The sequence below is a fragment of the Siphateles boraxobius genome, unplaced genomic scaffold (genome assembly GCF_051911475.1).
Source record: "Siphateles boraxobius isolate OS27281-9 unplaced genomic scaffold, OSU_SipBor_1 41, whole genome shotgun sequence".
In the NCBI taxonomy this organism is placed as follows: Eukaryota; Metazoa; Chordata; class Actinopteri; order Cypriniformes; family Leuciscidae; genus Siphateles; species Siphateles boraxobius.
The window spans coordinates 17871878-17893084 of record NW_027509042.1 but is presented as its reverse complement, the minus strand read 5'-3'; the positions used below and the strand labels follow the sequence as shown (position 1 = coordinate 17893084).

The 21207-nt window shown below is 36.2% G+C and overlaps 1 protein-coding gene across 17 annotated transcripts in view; it reads left to right on the top strand.

Annotated features, from left to right (window-relative positions):
• Positions 1–21021, top strand: part of dlg1a (discs large MAGUK scaffold protein 1a) — a 143390-nt gene extending 122369 nt beyond the window's left edge. For 7 of the 17 annotated variants that reach the window (XM_077198737.1, XM_077198745.1, XM_077198739.1 and 4 more), the window contains 11 exons: positions 245–359; positions 5395–5571; positions 8684–8750; positions 11027–11126; positions 14037–14078; positions 15622–15672; positions 15809–15910; positions 15996–16168; positions 16333–16442; positions 16536–16627; positions 19241–21021. In XM_077198737.1, the coding sequence (XP_077054852.1) occupies positions 245–359; positions 5395–5571; positions 8684–8750; positions 11027–11126; positions 14037–14078; positions 15622–15672; positions 15809–15910; positions 15996–16168; positions 16333–16442; positions 16536–16627; positions 19241–19347 (1136 nt within the window). In that variant the 3' untranslated portion in view covers positions 19348–21021. Of the gene's footprint in view, positions 1–244; positions 360–5394; positions 5572–8683; positions 8751–11026; positions 11127–11441; positions 11467–14036; positions 14079–15621; positions 15673–15808; positions 15911–15995; positions 16169–16332; positions 16443–16535; positions 16628–19240 lie in introns of all 17 variants that reach the window. The other 10 variants (XM_077198741.1, XM_077198748.1, XM_077198742.1 and 7 more) reach the window with 4 other exon arrangements.
• The last annotated feature ends 186 nt before the right edge of the window (positions 21022–21207 follow it).

Sequence of the window (21207 nt, the reverse complement as noted above, 5' to 3'; positions counted from 1 at the left end):
CATAAGTTGATACATCTGTCTGCTCTTTAGTTTTCATGCGTTTGTAACGCTCACAATTGACTAACCTCAAACAGAGATCTTATACTTTCTCCTATTGCTCTAAACCACACATCTTTCTGTCTGACTTCTCTTCCCCATCTCCATCAATATTACCGATCCACCCTGAAGCTGTAGGTGTTAGAGGTGTTTTTATCTCTTCTCAGCAGGACAGCATGTGTAATGTACTGCTCTGTGTTTCCAACAGAGTACAGTCGATTTGAAGCCAAAATCCATGATCTACGGGAGCAGATGATGAACAGCAGTATTAGTTCAGGGTCTGGCTCCTTGCGGACGAGTCAGAAGAGGACATTGTATGTCAGGTGAGCTCCCTCTAGTCACCACTAGTTACTTTTGATCTTCAAAACATGCTTAGATCCTTAAACCTAGAGATTGACGCAAGACTGTGGCACTTCTGCAAAAACACAGTGTGTAGTACATCCGGTTTTACTCGATTTTATTTGCTATTATTATATTATATTATATTAATTAAAATTTTTTTATAATATCTTTTTTTTCAAAAATATAAATATTGTTAATTTTGTAATAATATCTGTCCTAGTAAAATCTTTAATATTTTGTTAAAATGTTTTATATAGTATTATATTTTTTTTACATTTATTTAAATATATACAAATATTTATTATTATATTTACATATGAAATATCATCTGGGATGCAAAATTGATTTTTCAATATTGTGCAAAATGTAAACAAAAAATGTAAAATTGAGCATTGTGCTGTTAATATAATGTATGATTGGGAGGAAACTGAAAAAAACAATGCATTAGGGGGAGAGAATAATTTTCACTTGTGGTCTCAGACATTTGGACCCCATTGTGTATATGTTTATACTGGGGTGGTATTGGGGTGGTGATGGCGCAGTGGATAAGACACATGCCTTTGGTGTGAGAGACCCGGGTTCGAATCCACTGTGACACACCTATGTGTCCCTGAGCAAGACACTTAACCCCTAGTTGCTCCAGAGGTGTGCGACCTCTAACATGTATAGCAATTGTAAGTCGCTTTGGATAAAAGCGTCAGCTAAATGAATAAATGTAAATGTACTTAAGTAATACATATATCATAATATATTGACATATTTATCATTTTGTTATGGTTTTCATTAATATTTGACCAGCCTTTTTTTTCATGTACATTGTTCTGTCTGCAGCTGATAGCGTCATAGGCGGCACCTTATGTGAACATGTCATTGTCTGAAGTGTGCCTGTTTTTTTGTTTCATTTTTTTGCTCTCCGAACATTCAGGCCAGTGGTTACACAGTAGATTGAATCACATATTTTCAGGCAGACACATGAAGGGTTCTGTATTGACCGAGCGTGCCATGTTTTTGGAACCATTGTCAATCATTTCACCTTCCTGTGTGTTCACAGGCTCTCATCGCTCCTAGCTTAGCAGGTTGGTAACAGTTAGATGTAAAGAGTTAGATGATCAGGATTGTAATGTGAAACTACTGCTAAATTTATTCTCTTATGTGGCTTTTGTTTAACGTTATTCCTTAGCTCTCCTCTCAGGTTGCTATTCTTATGTTTTAATTAGAATAGCTTTGACATTTTGAGGATTCGAAAGCCCCCGGGCTCTGGATTCTCTACACATTCATGCAGTATTCACTGATTTAAAATCGGATGTGATTTTTCAGCTGTGTCACATTGAGCTCAACCCATAATATGTGCATGCTGTCCCTGCATATATGTATGTGTGCATTTTTATTTAGAAAATAGTACACACAAATTGCCCATCATAAGGAAAGCAACATTATTTTAACCGACAGGAAAATCAAAACTAAATTGAATTGAAGCACATACCACGGAACATAGTAAATGGATATAATGAATGATTAATGGAACAAATGGTGATGGAAAACAAAGATTATATTTGTTGTGTCGCTATGTCATGTCTAGCGCCGAAGGGCTTCCATACACATCATGTCTCTAAAGTGCATGTTGGAGTGAGGCTGTGTACTTTAACTTTAGCATGTATAGACCTTATGTAGCCCCGCCCCTTTTCAGCGCTGCGCTCGTTGTCTTTTGTCTTCCGGTCTGTATTTTCACAGTGATCCTGCATATTTATGAATGAACGACTCGTTTTAAAATCTTCCCGGTCTAGTGACATTTGTCAAGACATCTGCTTTAAACATTACAATCCTCATGATAACTTTCGTTAACTTTAAATTAAGTAAATCCACTTCAAAAGCTAATTACTCCTGGACAGCAATGCCATAGAAATATACAGAGCAACCGCAAAAACGGAAGCTCAAAGACAATTTGCTTTGATAGATGTTTAAAATCACGCAAGGATGCCGGTAGAACCGCAGTCATCTTTGGCTTCTTCCCTGCAGCATGTCTGCAAACCACAGCATTTCTGTGACACAAAGTCAAGGTTCACTTGGACACAAGTGACATGTAGAGCCGCTTACCTTTTTGACTTTTCTTTTTCTTGTGCTTAGAACTATTTATAGGCCTTTTTTCATGACTCATAAGTGATAGTTTTTACTCATACTAGTAAATACGTTTAAAAATGTGTAATTGTTCCACTGGATGTCATAGTACACATATAATTTTGACCTTTCTGACTGGAACATCAGTTTTATGATCTAATATTCCATTAAAACCATATATCTATACGGACCGAGCTTTTAATCTGCATTCCACCGGCCCTTTACCAGTGTTGGGAGTAACGCGTTACAAAAGTAATGCATTACAGTAACATATTACGTTTTGCTGTAACGCAGTAGTGTAAGGCATTACTAATCAATTTTCAGTAATATTTTACTCGGTACATGTTCGGTAAGGCTTGCGTTACAACAGACTTTTAGTTTTAATTGTAAAACAAACAAACAAAAAAAAACCAGCAAGACCGCCAGACATTACGAATGAAAGATGCAAGTAGGCTAAATTAACTGTTCGTGGTCAGTCAAATATAGCCGCGTGTGAGGTCCAAGTCTGTAATTAAAGACTAAATGGCAGCGTCTGATATATTTGTATAGCGATTTATTTTTTACAGGAGTGCCGTGAGGTATAATTTCGGCCTCTGTGCTCGCGCTGGCCAGAGGAAAAGCGGCTAATGGTGAAGATGGCATGAAGAAGACTACATTCGCGAGATGGACATATGAGCATTAGGCTATTCGTTCTGTGTTTTCTTTCTAAACAGTTAGTCTATGTTTATGTGGTATTTTTCATGTTTTCATCACGCAATCATGTTTTTGATGCCGTGGTGACGCGTTCATGTAAGGGCGGCGGCGCTGCCGATAAAGCACCTAAAAGGTGTCACAAAGAACCGGCAAAAGCAATGATTATGAATATGTCAAATATAGCAAGGAGACATGTTGATTGTTTATTAATAAAGTCAAGATGAAGTTGACGATGCTGACTCGCGATCTCCGCAGTAGTGAATGCACCAGAGAGAAATGCACATTTCATTTCATAAGCAGAGAGCAGTCTGTTTTCTTTCGTTTTGAATTGTTCTGTTTACAAGTAGACATTTCAATATAGATATATTTTTCAGGTCCGTACAATTAAAACAAAACGAAATTCACTTTAAAGCTTCGTGTCTTCTGTGTAAGGTGTCTGTGAAAGTTTTAAAGCAGTCTTTTAGTGCCGCTTCAGAGCGGTCGCGTCCGTAACGGAGAACTGTCACGTCTGTAACATTATTTTTTCCTCATAAATGCGAACACGAAAAATAAAATAAAATTAATATTTTATGTTCTGTGGAGATCCAACCCTTCTTCATTAGATTTGCGCAGTGTAATTCACAGAATTACAACAACAAAAAATCGTTGCCTCCTAAAAGTTAAAGATTTTTTTTTGTCACACATGACTGTCGATTTCCCTAATATTAAATATAAAACACATGTGTAGACTGATATTTTTCTAATGTCTGGACTCCTTTTTTCAATATTTTGGTATTAATGCATTTTCTGAGAATTTATATAATTATATAAGTTAACTGCAAGTATGCAAATGTCATGTCCATAACGCTGGAATTCCCAAATTTTAAATAATTTATCCTCAACTAGTTTTGTGGTATAGGTCTACATATTTTATAATGTTAAGTTAACTTCAAATAATACTAATAGTAATTTAAAGATTTGGTAGCATTGGATCTGGACGGTATGGATAACGCTGGGAGTTGGAAGGGGTGTGTCGCGATTCTGCAGGTTCGTGGATCTGAGTGTCGCGATTTCGGTTTCATATCACATATCGTTACAGCCCTAGTCATTTTAGAATGTTAAGTTCTACTTCTGTATAGTTATTTTGGTGAAAGTAACTCAAAAGTAATACAGGAGTAATGTAACGCATTACAATTCTGAGACAGTAATATTGTAAGGTAATGAATTACTTTTAAATAACAGTAACAAGTAATATATAATGTATTACAGTTTGGAAGTAACTTGCACAACACTGCCCTTTACTATGATGATTTAAGGTGTCTGCTTCAACTGTACAAGGATACAAATGTTGCCTATTACACCTCTAAGTATATTAAGACTTCAGCAATGATGCAGATGAATTCTGTGCAGAGTTAAATAGGCGTTCTTTACATGATTTTGGAGGTTAAAGAGGGCTTTGGTGTCTGTTTGTTCCTTAAAGCCCCATAAGCTTCTCAGATGCCCTGGCTTCCTCCTGGAAGTGCTTCATTATTGATGAGGAAACGGATAAGCTAGTCAAGAGCTTGGATGGCTAGTTACTTCAGCTCCAGTTCTCTTAAATGCACATGCACACATGTACAGAGCAGCAGTGGCCTACTTAACATCTCAGGAAATCTGTCTGTGGGCAAAATAGTTAGGAAGGCTGGCTTTTTGGAATTGTGGAATGGTTTTCATATCTTTATGGTTGCTTAAAATTCATAGAAGCTTGTGTGTTTAGAGTCTAGAGGCTTTTTTGCTGTTTATTCTAAACCCTTGTAGCTTGTAGCATTTTTTTCTCTCATCCAAGACCACTTTTAATGTTAGAAAGGGTTTAATTCCAAAAATCATAATTTTGTTTGGCATGCCCCATTTTTATCCTCCTCTCTGACCTTTAAAATAAAGGCTCCTACTGCATCTCTAAAGCTGAAGTGCTTTTTTTATGTTAAAAAACATTTTCTTATTTCAGTGTAATATTCAGAGACGAGTGCAAACTGTACCTAAAAAAAATCTGTGCTTTTGAATCAAAGTGTTTGAGAATCAAAAACTTAGACAAACAGAAATTGCCAAAATGTTTTGAATATGGCACAGAATTTATAAAAGAAATTATGATCATTCTGGATGAAATGTCATTTTTGTGATGAGACTATAAATATTTATAATTTCCTTTGCTCTATCAAAAAGAAATATTCTTCTTCATTCTTCCTCCTTTAGAGCCCTGTTTGACTATGACATAACGAAAGACTCGGGCCTGCCCAGTCAAGGGCTTAACTTCCGCTTCGGCGACATCCTACACGTCCTGAACGCCTCGGACGAGGAGTGGTGGCAGGCGCGCCATGTGACTCCAGATGGCGAGATGGAGGAGATGGGCGTCATTCCCAGCAAGAAGAGGTAGGCTATGTCCCCATGCATGCCAGAACATACTGTACTGTAGAAAGTTAGGTCAGATAAACCTTTTTACCATGATTAACACAATTTGTGCATTTAATGCCACATTACCCACAGCTCAGTGTTTTTTTCTCTATTGTTTCTTTCACAATGTCTTGCGTTTCAATTCACTGCCATTTTTCATTTTGGTTTAATTATCACCCATTGTGTATAGTAATTGCTAATAATGTGTAATGAGCACTCAATGGTATCCCAGACTAAATATTCTTAACTGACAGCTGAAGTAAAAGTATCTCTCTTTGTGATGAGGGTTTTGACTCAGCAGCCGGAGATTGAAAACTATGTGGGCATTTCTTCAATCATGAGCACTTTTATGCCCCATGGGTTTAATTTTTATTAAAACTAACATATTTTATTCTCTTTTGTTATCCTAAGATCCTGTTAAATCCTGTTTTTGTTTTGTTGTTTTTGCTACTTGTAATGCTTTTTATGTATAGAATTCGTTTTACCCTTGTCGCAGACCCAGGCTTTAAACAAAGAGCCAAATAATCATGAACACTTTCGACATTTATTGTGTGGTAATGATATAAAATAAAATAAAATAATAAAAATTACTTTAATGAGCCAAAGAGAACACACGTCACTCCCCTCCTCACTAAATTGCACTGGTTGCCAGTTGCCGCTCGCATTAAATTCAAGGCACTGACGTTTGCCTACAGAACAACCACTGGCACTGCTCCCTCTTACCTAAACTCATTACTTCAGACTTATGTGCCATCCAGAAACTTGCACTCTGCTAGCGAATGTCGTCTTGTGGTACCATCTCAAAGAGGCACAAAATCTCTTTCTCGGACCTTTACCATGACTGTTCCCTGTTGGTGGAATGATCTGCCTAACTCAACCAGAGCTTCTGAGTTAGAGCGTTGAACTTCACACAACGCTGATGTGTAGCCACTTTCAAGAAACTGCTGAAGACGTATCTTTTTCGGCAGCACTTGATTCAGTAGTACTAACACTTTCTCTTCACTTTCTCTTCTCTTCTATTCTATAAAAAAAAAAAAAGCACTAAAGTTAAACTGAGAGGGGTTATAGCACTTGCGTATTGTTGTCCTACTGTTAGTTTAACTGCTTCTATTGTTCTCATTTGTAAGTCGCTTTGGATAAAAGCGTCTGCTAAATGAATAAATGTAAATGTACAATCGTGGTGTCATTTCTATCACAACCAACAATGTGTACACCAATAAAGTTTTATCAAAACTTTGGTGAAAATTATACAGAACGTGGCAATATAATTTAATCGTATTTAGAATACAAATTATGCTAGCCATGGAATTAGCTTTTAGCAAGACAAAGTCTGCTCTATTTTGATCAAAGTCATGGGTTTACTGTCACCTGATATTACAAAGTCTAGTTAGAGCGTTGAACTTCACACAACGCTGATGTGTGATGCCGTGAGTTTCCCTCTCATTCTCTCCACTAAGCTGTATGATGATTGAAAGTTGATAATTGACTTCTCACCCCATTCTAAAAATGTGCCTCACACGTCTCCTTACTGATCACAGGGGGAAACCAGCAAGAGACAAGTTGAGATTTCTCTGTGAACGTTTCTGTAAATGATCCTATATATTTTTAAACAAATGATGTGATCTACATCCTATTTCCTGGTACTTCATATTTGGCTTTTGGAGGTTAGACTTCATCTAGATCCACCAAAGCATGGTTTTTGTAACAAATACACCTTCAACAATCATTTACTGTCAGGTGTCAAATAACTTGCTGTGAACAATGTTCCTTTTTTAACATTTTTTTTTTTATAACTGGTCTGTGCACATGCATGCATATGAACATCTTTGGACATCTCACTGATTTAGTTTTTTTCTGTAATGTTTTTTTAACAAAAGTATTGGGACACACCTCTTAATTAAGAAATTCAGGTGTTTCAATTAGACAAATTGCCACGGGTGTATAAAATCAAGCATCTAGCCATGCAGTCTGCATTTACAAACATCTGTGGAAAAAAATGGCGCATGGTGCATAAAAGTCGCCAATGGTCGGCTGATTCCATAGCTGAAGAGTTCGAAACTCCACTAGCATTAATATCAGCACAAAAACTGTGTGGCGGGAGCTTTATGGAATAGGATTCCATGGCCAAGCAGCTGCATGCAAGCCTCACAGCACCATGTACAATGCCAAGTGTCAGATGAGTGGTGCAAAGAATGCTTCCACTGGACTCTGGAGCAGTGGAAATGTGTTCTGTGGAGTGATGAATCACGCTTCTCTATTTGGCAGTCTGATGGATGAGTCTGGGTGTGGCGGATGACAGGAGAATGTTACCTGCCTGACTTCATTGTGCCAACTGTAAAGTGGAGTGGGGATTATGGTGTGGGGTTGTTTTTCAGGGGTTGGGCTTAGGCCCCTTACTTCCAGTGCAGGGAAAACTTAATGCTTCAGCACACCAAGGCATTTTGGACAATGCTATGCTTCCAACTTTGTGGGAACAGTTTAGGTAATGCCCTTTTCTATTCCATCATGACTGTGCCCCAGTGCAAAAAGCAAGGTTCATAAAAAGCATGGTTGAATGAGTTTGATGTGGAAGAACTTGACTGGTTCACACAGTGCCCTGACCTCAACCACATGGAACATCCTTGATGAACTGGAATGGAGATTGCATGCTAGGTCTTTTTGTCTAACATCAGTGCCTGACCTCATAAATGCTCTACTGGATAAATGGGCAAATATCCCCACAAAAACACTCCAAAATCTTGTGGAAAGCCTACCCAGAAGAGTGGAAGCTATTATAGCTCTAAATTGGGGACTAACTACATATTAATGTCTATGTATTTAGAATGCAATGTAATTTCAGTCCATGTTGGTGTAATGGTCACGTGTCCCAATACTTTTTGTCCTTATAGTATATTTTAAGGGTAAATATTGCATAATTCACTTTCCTCATAATATGTTTTGCTACAATATGCAAAAACAAAAGTTTTTGGCTTCATACGTCTTTCAATAAACGTTTTTAGTTTATACACATGTACATAATGACCACAGGACAGTTTTTGTGTATTAACAGTGAAAATACTCGCCCTACATTCTCTGTCTCCTTTCTCTTCAGGGTGGAGAGAAAAGAAAGAGCCAGGTTAAAGACGGTCAAATTCAACTCCAAGTCTCGAGACAAAGCAGTAAGTGTTTGCTGCTCAAATATTTACCATGTCTGGCATGACACAAACATGCTTTTAATGCTTTTAAACAGCAGCAGTTTATAGACTAATACATTATAAATAGGCCTTTTGTGTAAAAAATGAATTTGGTTTACCTGGAGCCAACATAACCTTAATTTGACAAAAATCAGAAAACATTATGAACACGCCTTGTAGCCTATTTTTAAACTGTTGTTTTTATGATATTTTTAGATGAAAGTGCTAATAAGATGTTCCGCATTAGAAACATGTTGTTGCACCTTTCTCTTGTGTGACATTTCAAAAGTCAAGACTAACAGCTGGCAAGTGTAAACTCTAACAAAGTAGTGATGTACTATATATAAGTGATGAATCATTCTTCATGAATGAGATGCTTGTTTGAAATATTCATTTGTGAATTTTACTGAATTTAGTCTACTAATCCTGTATGTTTGTTCACAATTCTCTCCTATGTGAGTATTCTTAACAGCATGTGACTATTAGGGCTGGGCGATATTGCAAAAAAAATATTATATATAATACATTTTGTTCATCAAGGATGAATTTAATTGATCAAAAGTGACAGTTACATGGCAAAAAAATAAAAGTTTTTCTTTCAAATAAATGCTGTTCTTTTGAAATGTCTATTCATTTAAAGAATACTGAAAAAATGTATCACAGTTTCCACAAAATATTAAACAGCACAACTGTTTTCAACATTGATAATAATAAGTAATTTTTCTTGAGCACCCAATCAGCATATTAGAATGATTTCTGGAAGATAATGTCAAACTGAAGATTGGATTAATGGCTGCTGAAAATTCTGAGTTTTGCCATCACATGAATAAATAACTTTTTTTTCATAATATATTAAAATAGGAAGTTGTTATGAAATTAAATAAAATTGTAATAATATTTCTATTTGTATTGTATTTTTGGTCAAATAAATGCAGCCTTGGTGAGCATAAGATACTTCCTTTAAAAACATTTTAAAATCTTACTAACCCCTAAACGTTTGAATACAATATGTACAAGTATATAGATCTCAATATTCTTCAGCATTTTGATGACATTCGATATATATTATAGTATTTGTGTAAAAGCTCTGACTTTATAAATTCTGTTCAAAAGAACCATCTTTTCAACTGAATGGCCATTGTAGATAAAAAAAAAACAGATTAATGCATGAAGTAAAATGCAGTAATGTTTTTTCCCCAATGTGTTTGCACTACTATAACATAATAGCACAAATTAAACATTAATAATATTTTTTTAGTATCAAAAAAGTACTAACAGATTTTAATATAAAAATATCCCACATTGTGAATGGGCTTAGTTGAATGAAACAAACATAATTAAATCAGTTATGAATAGATTAATTGAAATGACCTGATTCACAGAAATAAATAAAATTTACCATCTTACTCTAACACAGATTGCTAATAATTACGTTTAATACACACAGAGACAAGAAAGAACTGTACATCCAATCTAATGATGTTATCTTTAGCAAATGTATTGGCCAAATAAAAAGCACCTTTAAATCATTGTGAAATTCACAATTTTGATTCATTTTAGATCACCACAAAATATATTGTCAATATTCAATATTGCCCGGCCCTAGTGATTTTAACTTTGCAGCAGTATTGTGTTTAGCAAACATCTCCTGCACCAGATAAACACATCATCCACTCTTCAATGTCTTAGCTTTTTCAACTGCATTCACTAATGCAGCATGAGTGCATGAACGTTTCAGAGAACAAAAAGATAAATACGCTTGCCATTGATGTCAAACTGCTCTTCACTTTCTCTTCCTGCATATTACTCCGCTGTCAATCTATTTGCCTTTTTTGCTAATTGTAGCTTTGTTCCAGTCCAAACTTTTTGATCAGTGCCAATCACTAACTTTAATCCACTAACTAATTCCGAGGGTTTGCACGTCCTTGAGTTTGTCCCTTGTGCATGAACCCACTTTGCTGACCATAGTTGTGGTAACTACCCTTTAAGTTGATGTGATATTCAGTAATCCCTCATAAACTCAACTGTATCTGTTGCCATCTCCAAATCAATATCATGTTTAATGTCTATTTATAAGTTCGAGCATTAGTGATTATTGTTATTCCAGCATCATTTTATTGGATGGCGGTGGACACAGAGCCAGTAACATGGGCATCTGTTAAGTTGGGCATTTGTTCATACTTGAACTAGACACCCAAAACCATTCCATCTGTTCTTCCCTTTTTGTTCTCCCTCCCTCCATCCCTCCCTCTCCTTCTCAGCAGTCATTCAATGACAAGCGTAAAAAGAACCTCTTTTCGCGAAAATTCCATTTCTACAAGAACAAGGACCCCAGCGAACAGGAAACCAGCGATGTGGACCGTAAGTACATTAGCCGCGGACACAGAAAAGCACTGGACGTGTGCAAGACAGGGTAGTGGCTAACAACACCTCTGAACGAAACTCCTGCTTTTGCAACAACCCTAAACATGACAGGACATTTGATTGATCCCTTCTGCATCACTATGAGATGATGTAAGGACAGAAAGTCTGTTGAAGACCACTGAAGTCTCCGTATCTGGGTTTGTTGCAAGGCAGGAGCGAAGTTCTTCGGTAAGACCAGATATGTTGTTCCAGTAATCATTGTTATTTTTGTGGTTTTCTCCTGTTCCTTGCTCTCTGCCGACTGCTCCACAGGACCTGAGTGACGACAAAGGCTTGAGTAAGTCCACAAAGGCTACAGCAGGTCTACCCCACCGGCCCCACCAAACTCCCATTATTCCCCATAAAACTGTCTTGCCCGTAGAAGTGATGTTGAGTTAGAATTGTGTTGTGTCTGCAGCCTGTTTTGCATCTAGACGACTATAAAACACAAAAGGCCAGATTTACTAACTTTACTCTTTTTTGGCGTTAAAAAGTACTGTCAGGATTTACTAAAGACACGCAGTGAAAAAAAATAATAAAAAGCTGTGGACAGAGTTATGCATTCGTAGGAGTTTCCCTTTCTGACACAACATTTATGAGAGGAGGTTTGCGCTAGTCAATTAAGTGGTATTTACGGCATTATTTAACACCCAAAAAAGGCATGCGTTAACCCATTTTGCACTTGACATGCTGCTATAGGAGGAGGCACCGCAGAGAACAGAGAGCATAAGAGAATTGTCTCCATTCATGTTAATTTATTTAGAATGCTAGAGGAAGATGTTATTGCTTGCTACCCTTGAAAGATTGCGTTTGTCATAATGGAAATGAGCTGCTGCGTCGGTGTTCTTTTAATTCGCGCATTATCACCTGCAGAACTTAACTTTCCACTCCCATCGGCGCTTTTATGGAATTACGCTACTTTGCTCTGTTTTGTAATTCTGGCCCGAAGTTTGCAGATCAGCGCTATGTTCAGATCATTTTTTTGTCCATTATGCCCTAACCACAGTGTAAGACAAGTTGATTCTGCTCTTCTTGAATTCAAAATGTCTTAATGGCATAATGGACAATTAATTAATTAAAAATCAAATGTAACATTAAAATAAATAAATGGGGCTGGACAATTAATCAATATATATATATATAATTGTTATTAAATTGTGGTTATAAAATCAAAGGCTGCAAACTTAAAGAAGTATATAGTCTGTTGCGCTGCGTGTTTCAGAGTGAAGAGCAGCACTGTGTTCATTTACAGTGAACAAAGTCACTCTCAAAACACAGTAATATAAGCTGCAGTAAACACTGTGAATGCTGCTTCTCCATCGCTGCATGTGCTCAGTTTAACATCGTTTTGGGAACACAGTGTGTGTTAGGTACACTTTGTTTAAATTCAAATTTGCATAATTTCCAACATTTTTGTGGATAGAAGTCTACAGAATTTCACCAATATTCCCCCAAAGTAAAATCTCCATGGTTTGAATGTCTGAAAGTTTGAACAAATGCATAACCCTATTCCCCTCACTAAGCAATCGAATGAATGATTTTCACCTGGTGACAAGTGCCCTGCTTAGCAATACCTTGGAAAACACCTGCAACAACCTAGTATTTGAGCAGCGAGTTTTGCACTGCTTACATTTTCATTGGCATATGTACAAATGTAGTTACTGCCGTGGTTCTGCTTTGGGAGGTTATTCGCACACAGATACTTTTGGGGACAAATACATCAAATGCAAATAATGTTGTAGTCAGAAGAATTTAACCATCATGTACTGTTTGAGGTCTGAGAGACCACTAGGCCATTTTTTTTTTTTTTTTTTGTCAGGATGATACAGTAACTTGCTTTAATCTAATAGGAACTGATTATAAGCAAACAAATTAATAATACTTAACTCAAGTATATTGAGTAAAAATATAGTTGTTGTGCAAAAGTTTGGGGTCAGTAAGATTTCTTTCAAGTTTTTCACTAAAGCTGTTTTTGATTGAAAATAAAAGTAAAAACAGTAATATTGTGAAATATTACTACAGTTTAATATATAATAAATATATATTTTAAAATGTAATTTATTCCTGTGATGGCAGAAATCTTCTAAAATTATTCTTCAGAAATCATTCTAATATGCTGATTTTTTACACAAGAAACTGTCATTATTAATGTTGAAAACATTACATTTATACAATTATTAAATTGATTTATTTATTTATGTATAAATGATTATATTTATACATTTCAGGATTCTTTGAGGAGTAGAAATACCAAGAGAACAGCATTTATTTGAGATAGAAATCCTTTCTAACTTAAATGTCTTTACTGTCACTTATGATCAATATAATACAGAATAAGTAAAAAAAAAAAGTTTTTAAAAAACACATCCCAAACTTTTGAACAATACTGTGAAAACAGTCATGACAGAACATGAGTGGTTAAGATTAGCATGGTTGATGTGAAAGAAGGTTATTTACAATCTCCCTTGACTTCCGAATGTTTAGTATTTCTGTCCTTTCTTAGACTTCTACATTGAGACACTTTTTATGTGGTGGAGTGAAGCCTCTCCATCCATCAATGTTCAGTGCACCATGACTGTGATAAGACCACAGTCCCCAGACCCCCTTCCCCGAGAGACTCTCTTGCGTGCATTCAGAGGCTGTTTGATGATTTAACATTTTTCATATGTTTGAAATACCAAATTCATTTCGTGGAGCCAGTTTTATGAGAAATTGAGCAAAATGAGATCAGCTTCAAAGCCTCAGATGTCCTGTTCAGGTTCTTAACACTACCATCTGCTGGTGACTGCTCTTAGTGTGTCTGGCGTATTCCTGCAAAGCTGGTGTTTTTGTGTCTCTGGTGCTTATTTTCCCTTTTTATGGTTTCAGAGCATGTAACTTCTAACGCCAGCGATAGTGAAAGTAGTTACCGTAAGTGTGTGTTCCCTTTTATTTCCTTTCATCATGTTTGAGTTCATCTCTTGAGTGTTTAATTCCCTTTTGTTCTCTAAACTTTCCTTTTATGTTACACACACACACACACACATACACACACACACACACACACACACACACACACACAATTGAAAGATGTGTACTATTTACGACCAATATCAGAGTCAGGATTTTGCACAAGAATAGTTTATTTTAAGATTTCAAAAAAAAAACTATTTTAATTTTCCATAACAGAACATTACAATTGTTAAAAGGGTGATGAAAGCTAATCTAAACACACTATTGATTTAGCCGACACAAGCTTACCATTAATTTACCATGCTTTATAGTTCATAGCATGATTTACCTGTGCTGAGAGTTTCATGTGATAAAACAGGTGCTGTTATCTGTGTACCTTGCTTTAGTGATCATGCCAGGGACAGAGCGTATTACGGCCTGGAATATTACCTTCAAATAACATTTGAACAAGCATGTGTCTTTCAGCAGTTTTGTAAATCATGGCCTGTCATTCACGTCGAGTGGGCTGAAAAACCTCTTGAACTTTTATTTAATGCTACATGGCTCTCAAATATATCTAATCTGAACAGTGAGTGAAAATTAGAGAATACTGTATGCGACAAAGGTATGCTTTCATAGGGTATAGGGTACAAGTAATATATTTGAAATGTAAATGAGCAGTAATGAATACAAAAGAAAAATATATTTGAACGCTCAACATCAGATTTCAATTACATTTCAATTTTCATGTACAAATGGTTGACTAGTCATACAACAACATAGTTGATTAGTGAGGTTATTTATTAAAGTATTTATTTATTGCACCAGTTTGAGGTCGGTATGTTTGTGAACAAATTGTTTATGAACAAAGTCTCTTATGCTCACTATGGCTGCATTTATTTGATCAAAAATACACAATTTTTTTTTTTAAAAGATATATATCATTACATTTTAAAATGTAATTTGTTCATGTGATGGCATAGCTGCATTTTCAGTAGCAACTACTTTAGTCTTCAGTGTCACAAGATCCTTTAGAAATCATTCTAATTTGCTGATTTGGTGCTTAAGAAACATTTCTTAGTATTATCAGTTGAAAATAGTTGTGCTGCGTAATGTTTTTTTTCAGGATTCTTTGAATAGAAAGTTAAAAAAACGGCGTTTATTTTAAATCTTAATTAAAATCTTACTGACCCCAACCATGTGAACGTTAGTAGTATACATTATTTAGCATGCCGAATAATTAGCTAACTAATGTACTTTAGCTGTTAGACAGCAGGCTAATGTCCTTTCTGAGAAGTTGCAGTATGAGTCTAGGGTTTTAAGATAAGAAGATAAAAACAGTTCCACTCTTGAAAATGCATCTCTGATGCTTGTCAAAATCCTATCAATCAGAAGTTCAAGCAAGTTAGGTAAGATATAGAAGAGTTTACCTGAGGCTATACAGCAGCACATACAGTACATGCTGGTTTAATTATATTCTCTAAGATTTTTGAACTTATATCAGTATTTCTGTCTTTACTAGGTGGACAGGAAGATTATGTCCTCTCTTACGAGACAGTCACGCAACAGGAAGGTGAGTGTCTTCTTGCAAGCTTTCTTTTATTATGGTACATTAGTTTTTATTACTCCATATAACTCCATGTACATTGTACAACTCTGCTTGACTGATTTATTGTTAGACTTATTATTATTATTATTGTGGTTTACAGCGAGTTACGCTCGTCCAGTGATTATCCTAGGACCCATGAAAGACCGGATCAACGATGATTTAATCTCAGAGTTTCCAGACAAGTTTGGGTCATGTGTTCCCCGTGAGTACACTGTTTTATTATTTCTTTTGCAGTATTTCAAATATCATCTGCACTGTTATAATAGTCATTACTGTTCTTTGACCAGACACGACTAGACCAAAGCGAGACTACGAGGTGGATGCCAGAGACTACCATTTTGTTGTCTCACGGGAGCAAATGGAAAAAGACATTCAAGATCACAAGTTCATCGAGGCGGGCCAATATAACAACCACCTCTATGGGACAAGCGTGCAGTCAGTGCGAGAGGTTGCAGAAAAGGTGAACAAGTTCAACTTGTTAGGAAGTAATAAATAAACTTATGGCAGTAATAAAAAAAGGAATTTTCTTTTTGTGAGTTTCGTGATGGCCTTTCGATTTCACTGTGCAGCAGTTTTCTCATTTTTCATGTGACAATCTTTTTTTTTTTTTTACTGTTCTTTAAGGGCAAACATTGCATCCTGGATGTCTCAGGCAATGCCATCAAACGACTCCAGTTGGCACAGCTCTACCCCATAGCGGTGTTCGTGAAACCAAAATCAGTGGAGAATATTTTGTACGTTGTTGTATCACAGGATCCTCAAACACATGATAAATGCTTAAGCTTGACTGATTGGTACTAATAACAGGTCCTCTGTGTCCTCCTCAGAGAGATGAATAAAAGATTGATGGAGGAGCAAGGCAGGAAGACTTATGACAGAGCCATGAAACTGGAGCAGGAATTTTTAGAGCACTTCACCGGTGAGAACAGTAGAATACACTTACCCACATCCAAATCAATTCTGACATTTCTACTTAAGTCATTTTCATCTATAGATATCTTACCTAACTGTCCTGCAACAAATCCACACTCTACTATAGATGGGTGCAAAGATGATGTCAAAATCCGGAAGACCTTTTCCTATGGGGTTTTATAATGGGGTTTTTCTAATTTTTAAATAAGTAAAACAAGGTCTTGAGGATACTTGAATGTTTTGCTCTACAACGTAAACTGCACACACTCACACACGAATCTAGTTACTTATTAGATTTTTTTATATATATATATAAATAACTACTTCATAATTTTCGTTTTCAGATGGGTGTGTGTAAAACATTCAAGTATCATCAAGTTGTTTACCACAGACCATAGCATGTGAGTTGAGTTGAGCCTAAATGCACAGTGAACATCAAAGTTAAAGGGATGTTTCACCCAAAAATGAACATTCTGTCATTAAGTTGTTCTAAACCTGTATGAATTTCTTTCTTCTGCTGAACACAAAAGATATTTTGAGGAAGATGGGTAATCAAACTGTTGGTGGTCCCCATTGACTTCCATAGTATGGAAAAAATACTATGGAAATCAATGATGCCCCACACCTTTTTGGTTACACACATTCTTCAAAATATCGTCTTTTGTGTTCAGCAGAAGAAATACTCATACAGGTTTGGAACAACTTGAGGATGAGTAAATGATGACAGAATTTTCATTTTTGGGTGAACTATACCTTTAAGACCGAAGAAGACGACGAAATTGAAGGGGAGTGTGTAGAAACTTAGTTAGCGAAGATGAATTTTGTGATATAGTTACAGTGAAGTTATTTTTTATTTATTTATACTACTTTATAAAATATTGCTTTAAAGCCACAAATATCATAACTGTTATTTATGATGTAAAGATGTAAAGTACAGAGAAATTTATTGTGGGAGCGGGATTTGAGCGAATGTGGTTTTACTGGTGAGAGTGAGCGGTACATATTTGAAGCATTCTTTTGGGCCGTGAGCGTATGATCAGAGCACACTAGCATAGTCACTCACATGCTCTAAAACAGACATTATTTTACTTATACAGTAAATTGAAAAACCACATTGAAATATCTTGAGTGAACCAGTGCTGAATTGGTTTTCCAGGTATTCACATCATCCACTCTATTAAACTTAGATATTTTGACACACATCCAGTTTTATTCCACCTTTTTACATTGATTTTAATGGGGTAGCAGGAAAAAACCCTTACTTACCCTCATGTCATTCCAAACCGGTACGACTTTCTTTTGTGCAACATAAAAAATCAATGTTTTTAATAATATCTCAGTGTTTCTTTTTTTTTCTCCCCCCATACAATGAAAGTCAATGGGGTCCAAAACAACATTGATCCCCAATGATTTTCATTGTATGGACAAAAACAAACAAGCAAACAAACAGAGATATGTTTAAAAAAGATATTCTTTTATGATTGATGAAAGTGTGTTTAGGCATGACATGAGGGTGAGTAAATAATGACTGTTCATTTTTAGTTGAACTATCCCTTTAGGACACAAAACGAAATTATGTTTACATGAATCCCCCAACCAAGACACGCTGTGTTGACAGACGCCAAGCTTATTAATTTAAATTTAATTAAAAAGCAATGATCATTTGCACAAAACCACTGCCATTCAAATAATAAATAAGGTTGTGGTTTTCAATGAAATATCACAAAAAGCCGCAAGCTTGTGCATCTTCACTATGTGGTTTTATATCTCCTCGCAGCAAATAACCTTTAGCCTGAGGAAAGATTGCCTGGAGCATTTCCAGGAAAGTTTCCTTGAGTTTATATCTTACTAAAATATGTTTATTTTCAGTTTAACTCAATATTCAAAAGAAATAATTATTAAAATTTCCAAACCAGAACATTAAAAGAGGCAGCAGTCAATTTGGAGTTTAAAACAAAGCCAAGACAGACATTTAGCTCACTGCACATAACCTTTTACCACAGAGAAACATTTTTTTGTTTTATTAGTGCTTGCACAGAAGACTTTTGAGGTTTTATATTGCTGTAACACCATAGACGTTAAAATGTAACAACATCTGCTTAACTCGTTACTTTCCACAAGAGTGACATGCGATTTTTAATTGCATTAAGATTCGGCCACATTTACTTCAGTCGAGTTTTCACGGGTCTAATCCAGTCATTTCAATAGGAATCCACGCGATCAGGGATGTTGTGTGAAGGCGCAAAATTTCCCCAAGCAGATTTCGCAACTGGTTCGAGTTGGTCACGCAAATTCATTGTGCTGACCAAATGAAAGCTGCTCCGTTTTAAAAAGACTTCTGTATGAGCTGTGCTTCACACATCGCTATACTATTGAAAGTAGACAAGAGTCCTTTGTTGCCCCTGTGACTGCACAAACACAATTTAAAGTATTCTAAGATACTGTTAGGACATTTATTTGCATTTAATTTTTGTAATATTACCAAGACACTTTATTAAAGGGAGTGACAGCATTTGGCATCAGTGGCAAATCATTATGGGCTGCATGTACTTAGTCTCAGAGTCTTAGAGTGAGATGTACAGTATTATACTCATCGATGTTGATCTTATCTTTCTTGCAGCCATTGTACAAGGGGACACATTAGAAGAGATCTACAACCAGGTTAAGCAGATCATCGAGGAGCAATCTGGGCCGGTCATCTGGGTACCAGTCAAAGAGAAGTTGTGAGATGGCTGGAGACAAATAAACCTTTATCCGATTTCAACTTTTTTTTTAATTCCTCCACAAATCCCCCCCCCCACCCCCCAAATCCCCATTTTCTTTTTTATACTAACCTGGCCTGCTGCTGACATTGGCTTTCTGACCCCTGAGCATAGGAAACATGTGTTCTTTGGATGGGCTTGGGGTCATGGTGGTCTTACAGCCACTTCTCTCTCACTCTCTCTCATGCCTCTCTTTGAAACTGCTGTCTAGAACTCGCATCCCAATCTACGCATTTCATCCTCCGGTGGGAGGATACATGCCTGAACAGCGACTTCCTGGACAGATTATACGGTACAGATTCCTTAATGTTTAAGGGAGGTGACTTTCTCGAAGGAAAACCAATGAGTTAATGCATTATATACATTTTGGTTTGTTCTTTTCCCCCCCCAAATATGATCAGAAGTTAAAGCTTTCATGTCTGTCTCTGAAAAGATATAAAGCAACACTTTGCATGTTTTTGCATTAAGAGCATGTTTTGGATTATTCTTTTTGATTTAACATATGTTTTTTTTTGTCAGACACATTTGAGCTATGTGAACTGCTGCCGTCATATTACTTTTGTTTTCTCTCGTTTATTTTGTAAAATCAAGCAGCCCACTTGCTCTACACAGCTGATCAGTTTTGTCACGAGTGCACAAAGAGGACAAAAACATTTGGCACAAAAGTTCTTCTTTTTATATTAAATGTCTATTTGTCTTAACAATCTGTGTACATTTTAATCATGGTGCATATGGGAGGAGCTTATAGTTGAGGTGAAGAAAGGAACGGCTTATGATTATCTTTCAAATCCAGGTGATGACATATTCTTACTTCAAGAAACAGCAATGCAAATAAGAGAGTATAAATTGTAATGTATATTCAATCCCTCAGTATACTGCCTATTTTGTTATAATAAAAGTCTATATTGAGCTTTAATTAAACTCCATACCTATGGGAATTATTTTCTTTATAATGTCAGACATACACTCATATAACTATGTGTGTATGTATATAAAATAAATATATATATATTTTTCATTTACTTTCACCTCCATCAATTTTGTTGTTTATGGTTTGTTTTTATGCAAAAACAACACTGATTCACAGGACACCTGGGCTAATTGGTGGTGTTCCATTTGCATCTGCTCAAACAATATGAAAAAACTCAAGTTGGCAGTTTGTAGTCTTCAGCTCTCTCTCCTATGTAGTTATGTCATGTTTACTTTTTCATGTGACTTGCATGATTTCTAAAAGCAATAGTCTTTGACACATTAAATATGAGTGAGAAGCGGAGGAGAGGGCTTCTCTTTCTGTTTTCACCTGGGATTGTGAAAATGTCAGAGTTAGCATGAGCTGTAAACGTTAGAGGCAATTCTTGCCTCCATGTATGTGAACTTGTGGATTACCCATAGCTGACGAGAGATTTGCTCTGCCATTCTCAAACACAAGCCTTTAACTCTCCACCAGGGGCCGCGCTGACAGCATCCCCTTTTCATTCTTAAGTTACGGAGATGATTGTTTTCTAAAAGATTGCTTCTCTAACTTGTCTTCATGGCTTTCTAACACACTTTTATGACTAGATTATGTACATAATCTGCCAACTTGATTCATTCCATTTGTCAAAGAGGAGAACAGCTAATAAAAACTTTTTTTCTCATACACAGTGTTTTGATTGTATCTTTTTTTCATGGGGGGGGGGGGGGGGTGACAATCACATGTTGTGATTGTCAAAACATTTGGTAACTGAACAGAAGTTTAGAGTTTAGTGACGACATGTTACAATGTTTACATGGTACAATGACTGGCAGGATACTTTTTCTATTATTCCTTAAAACAAATTTCACG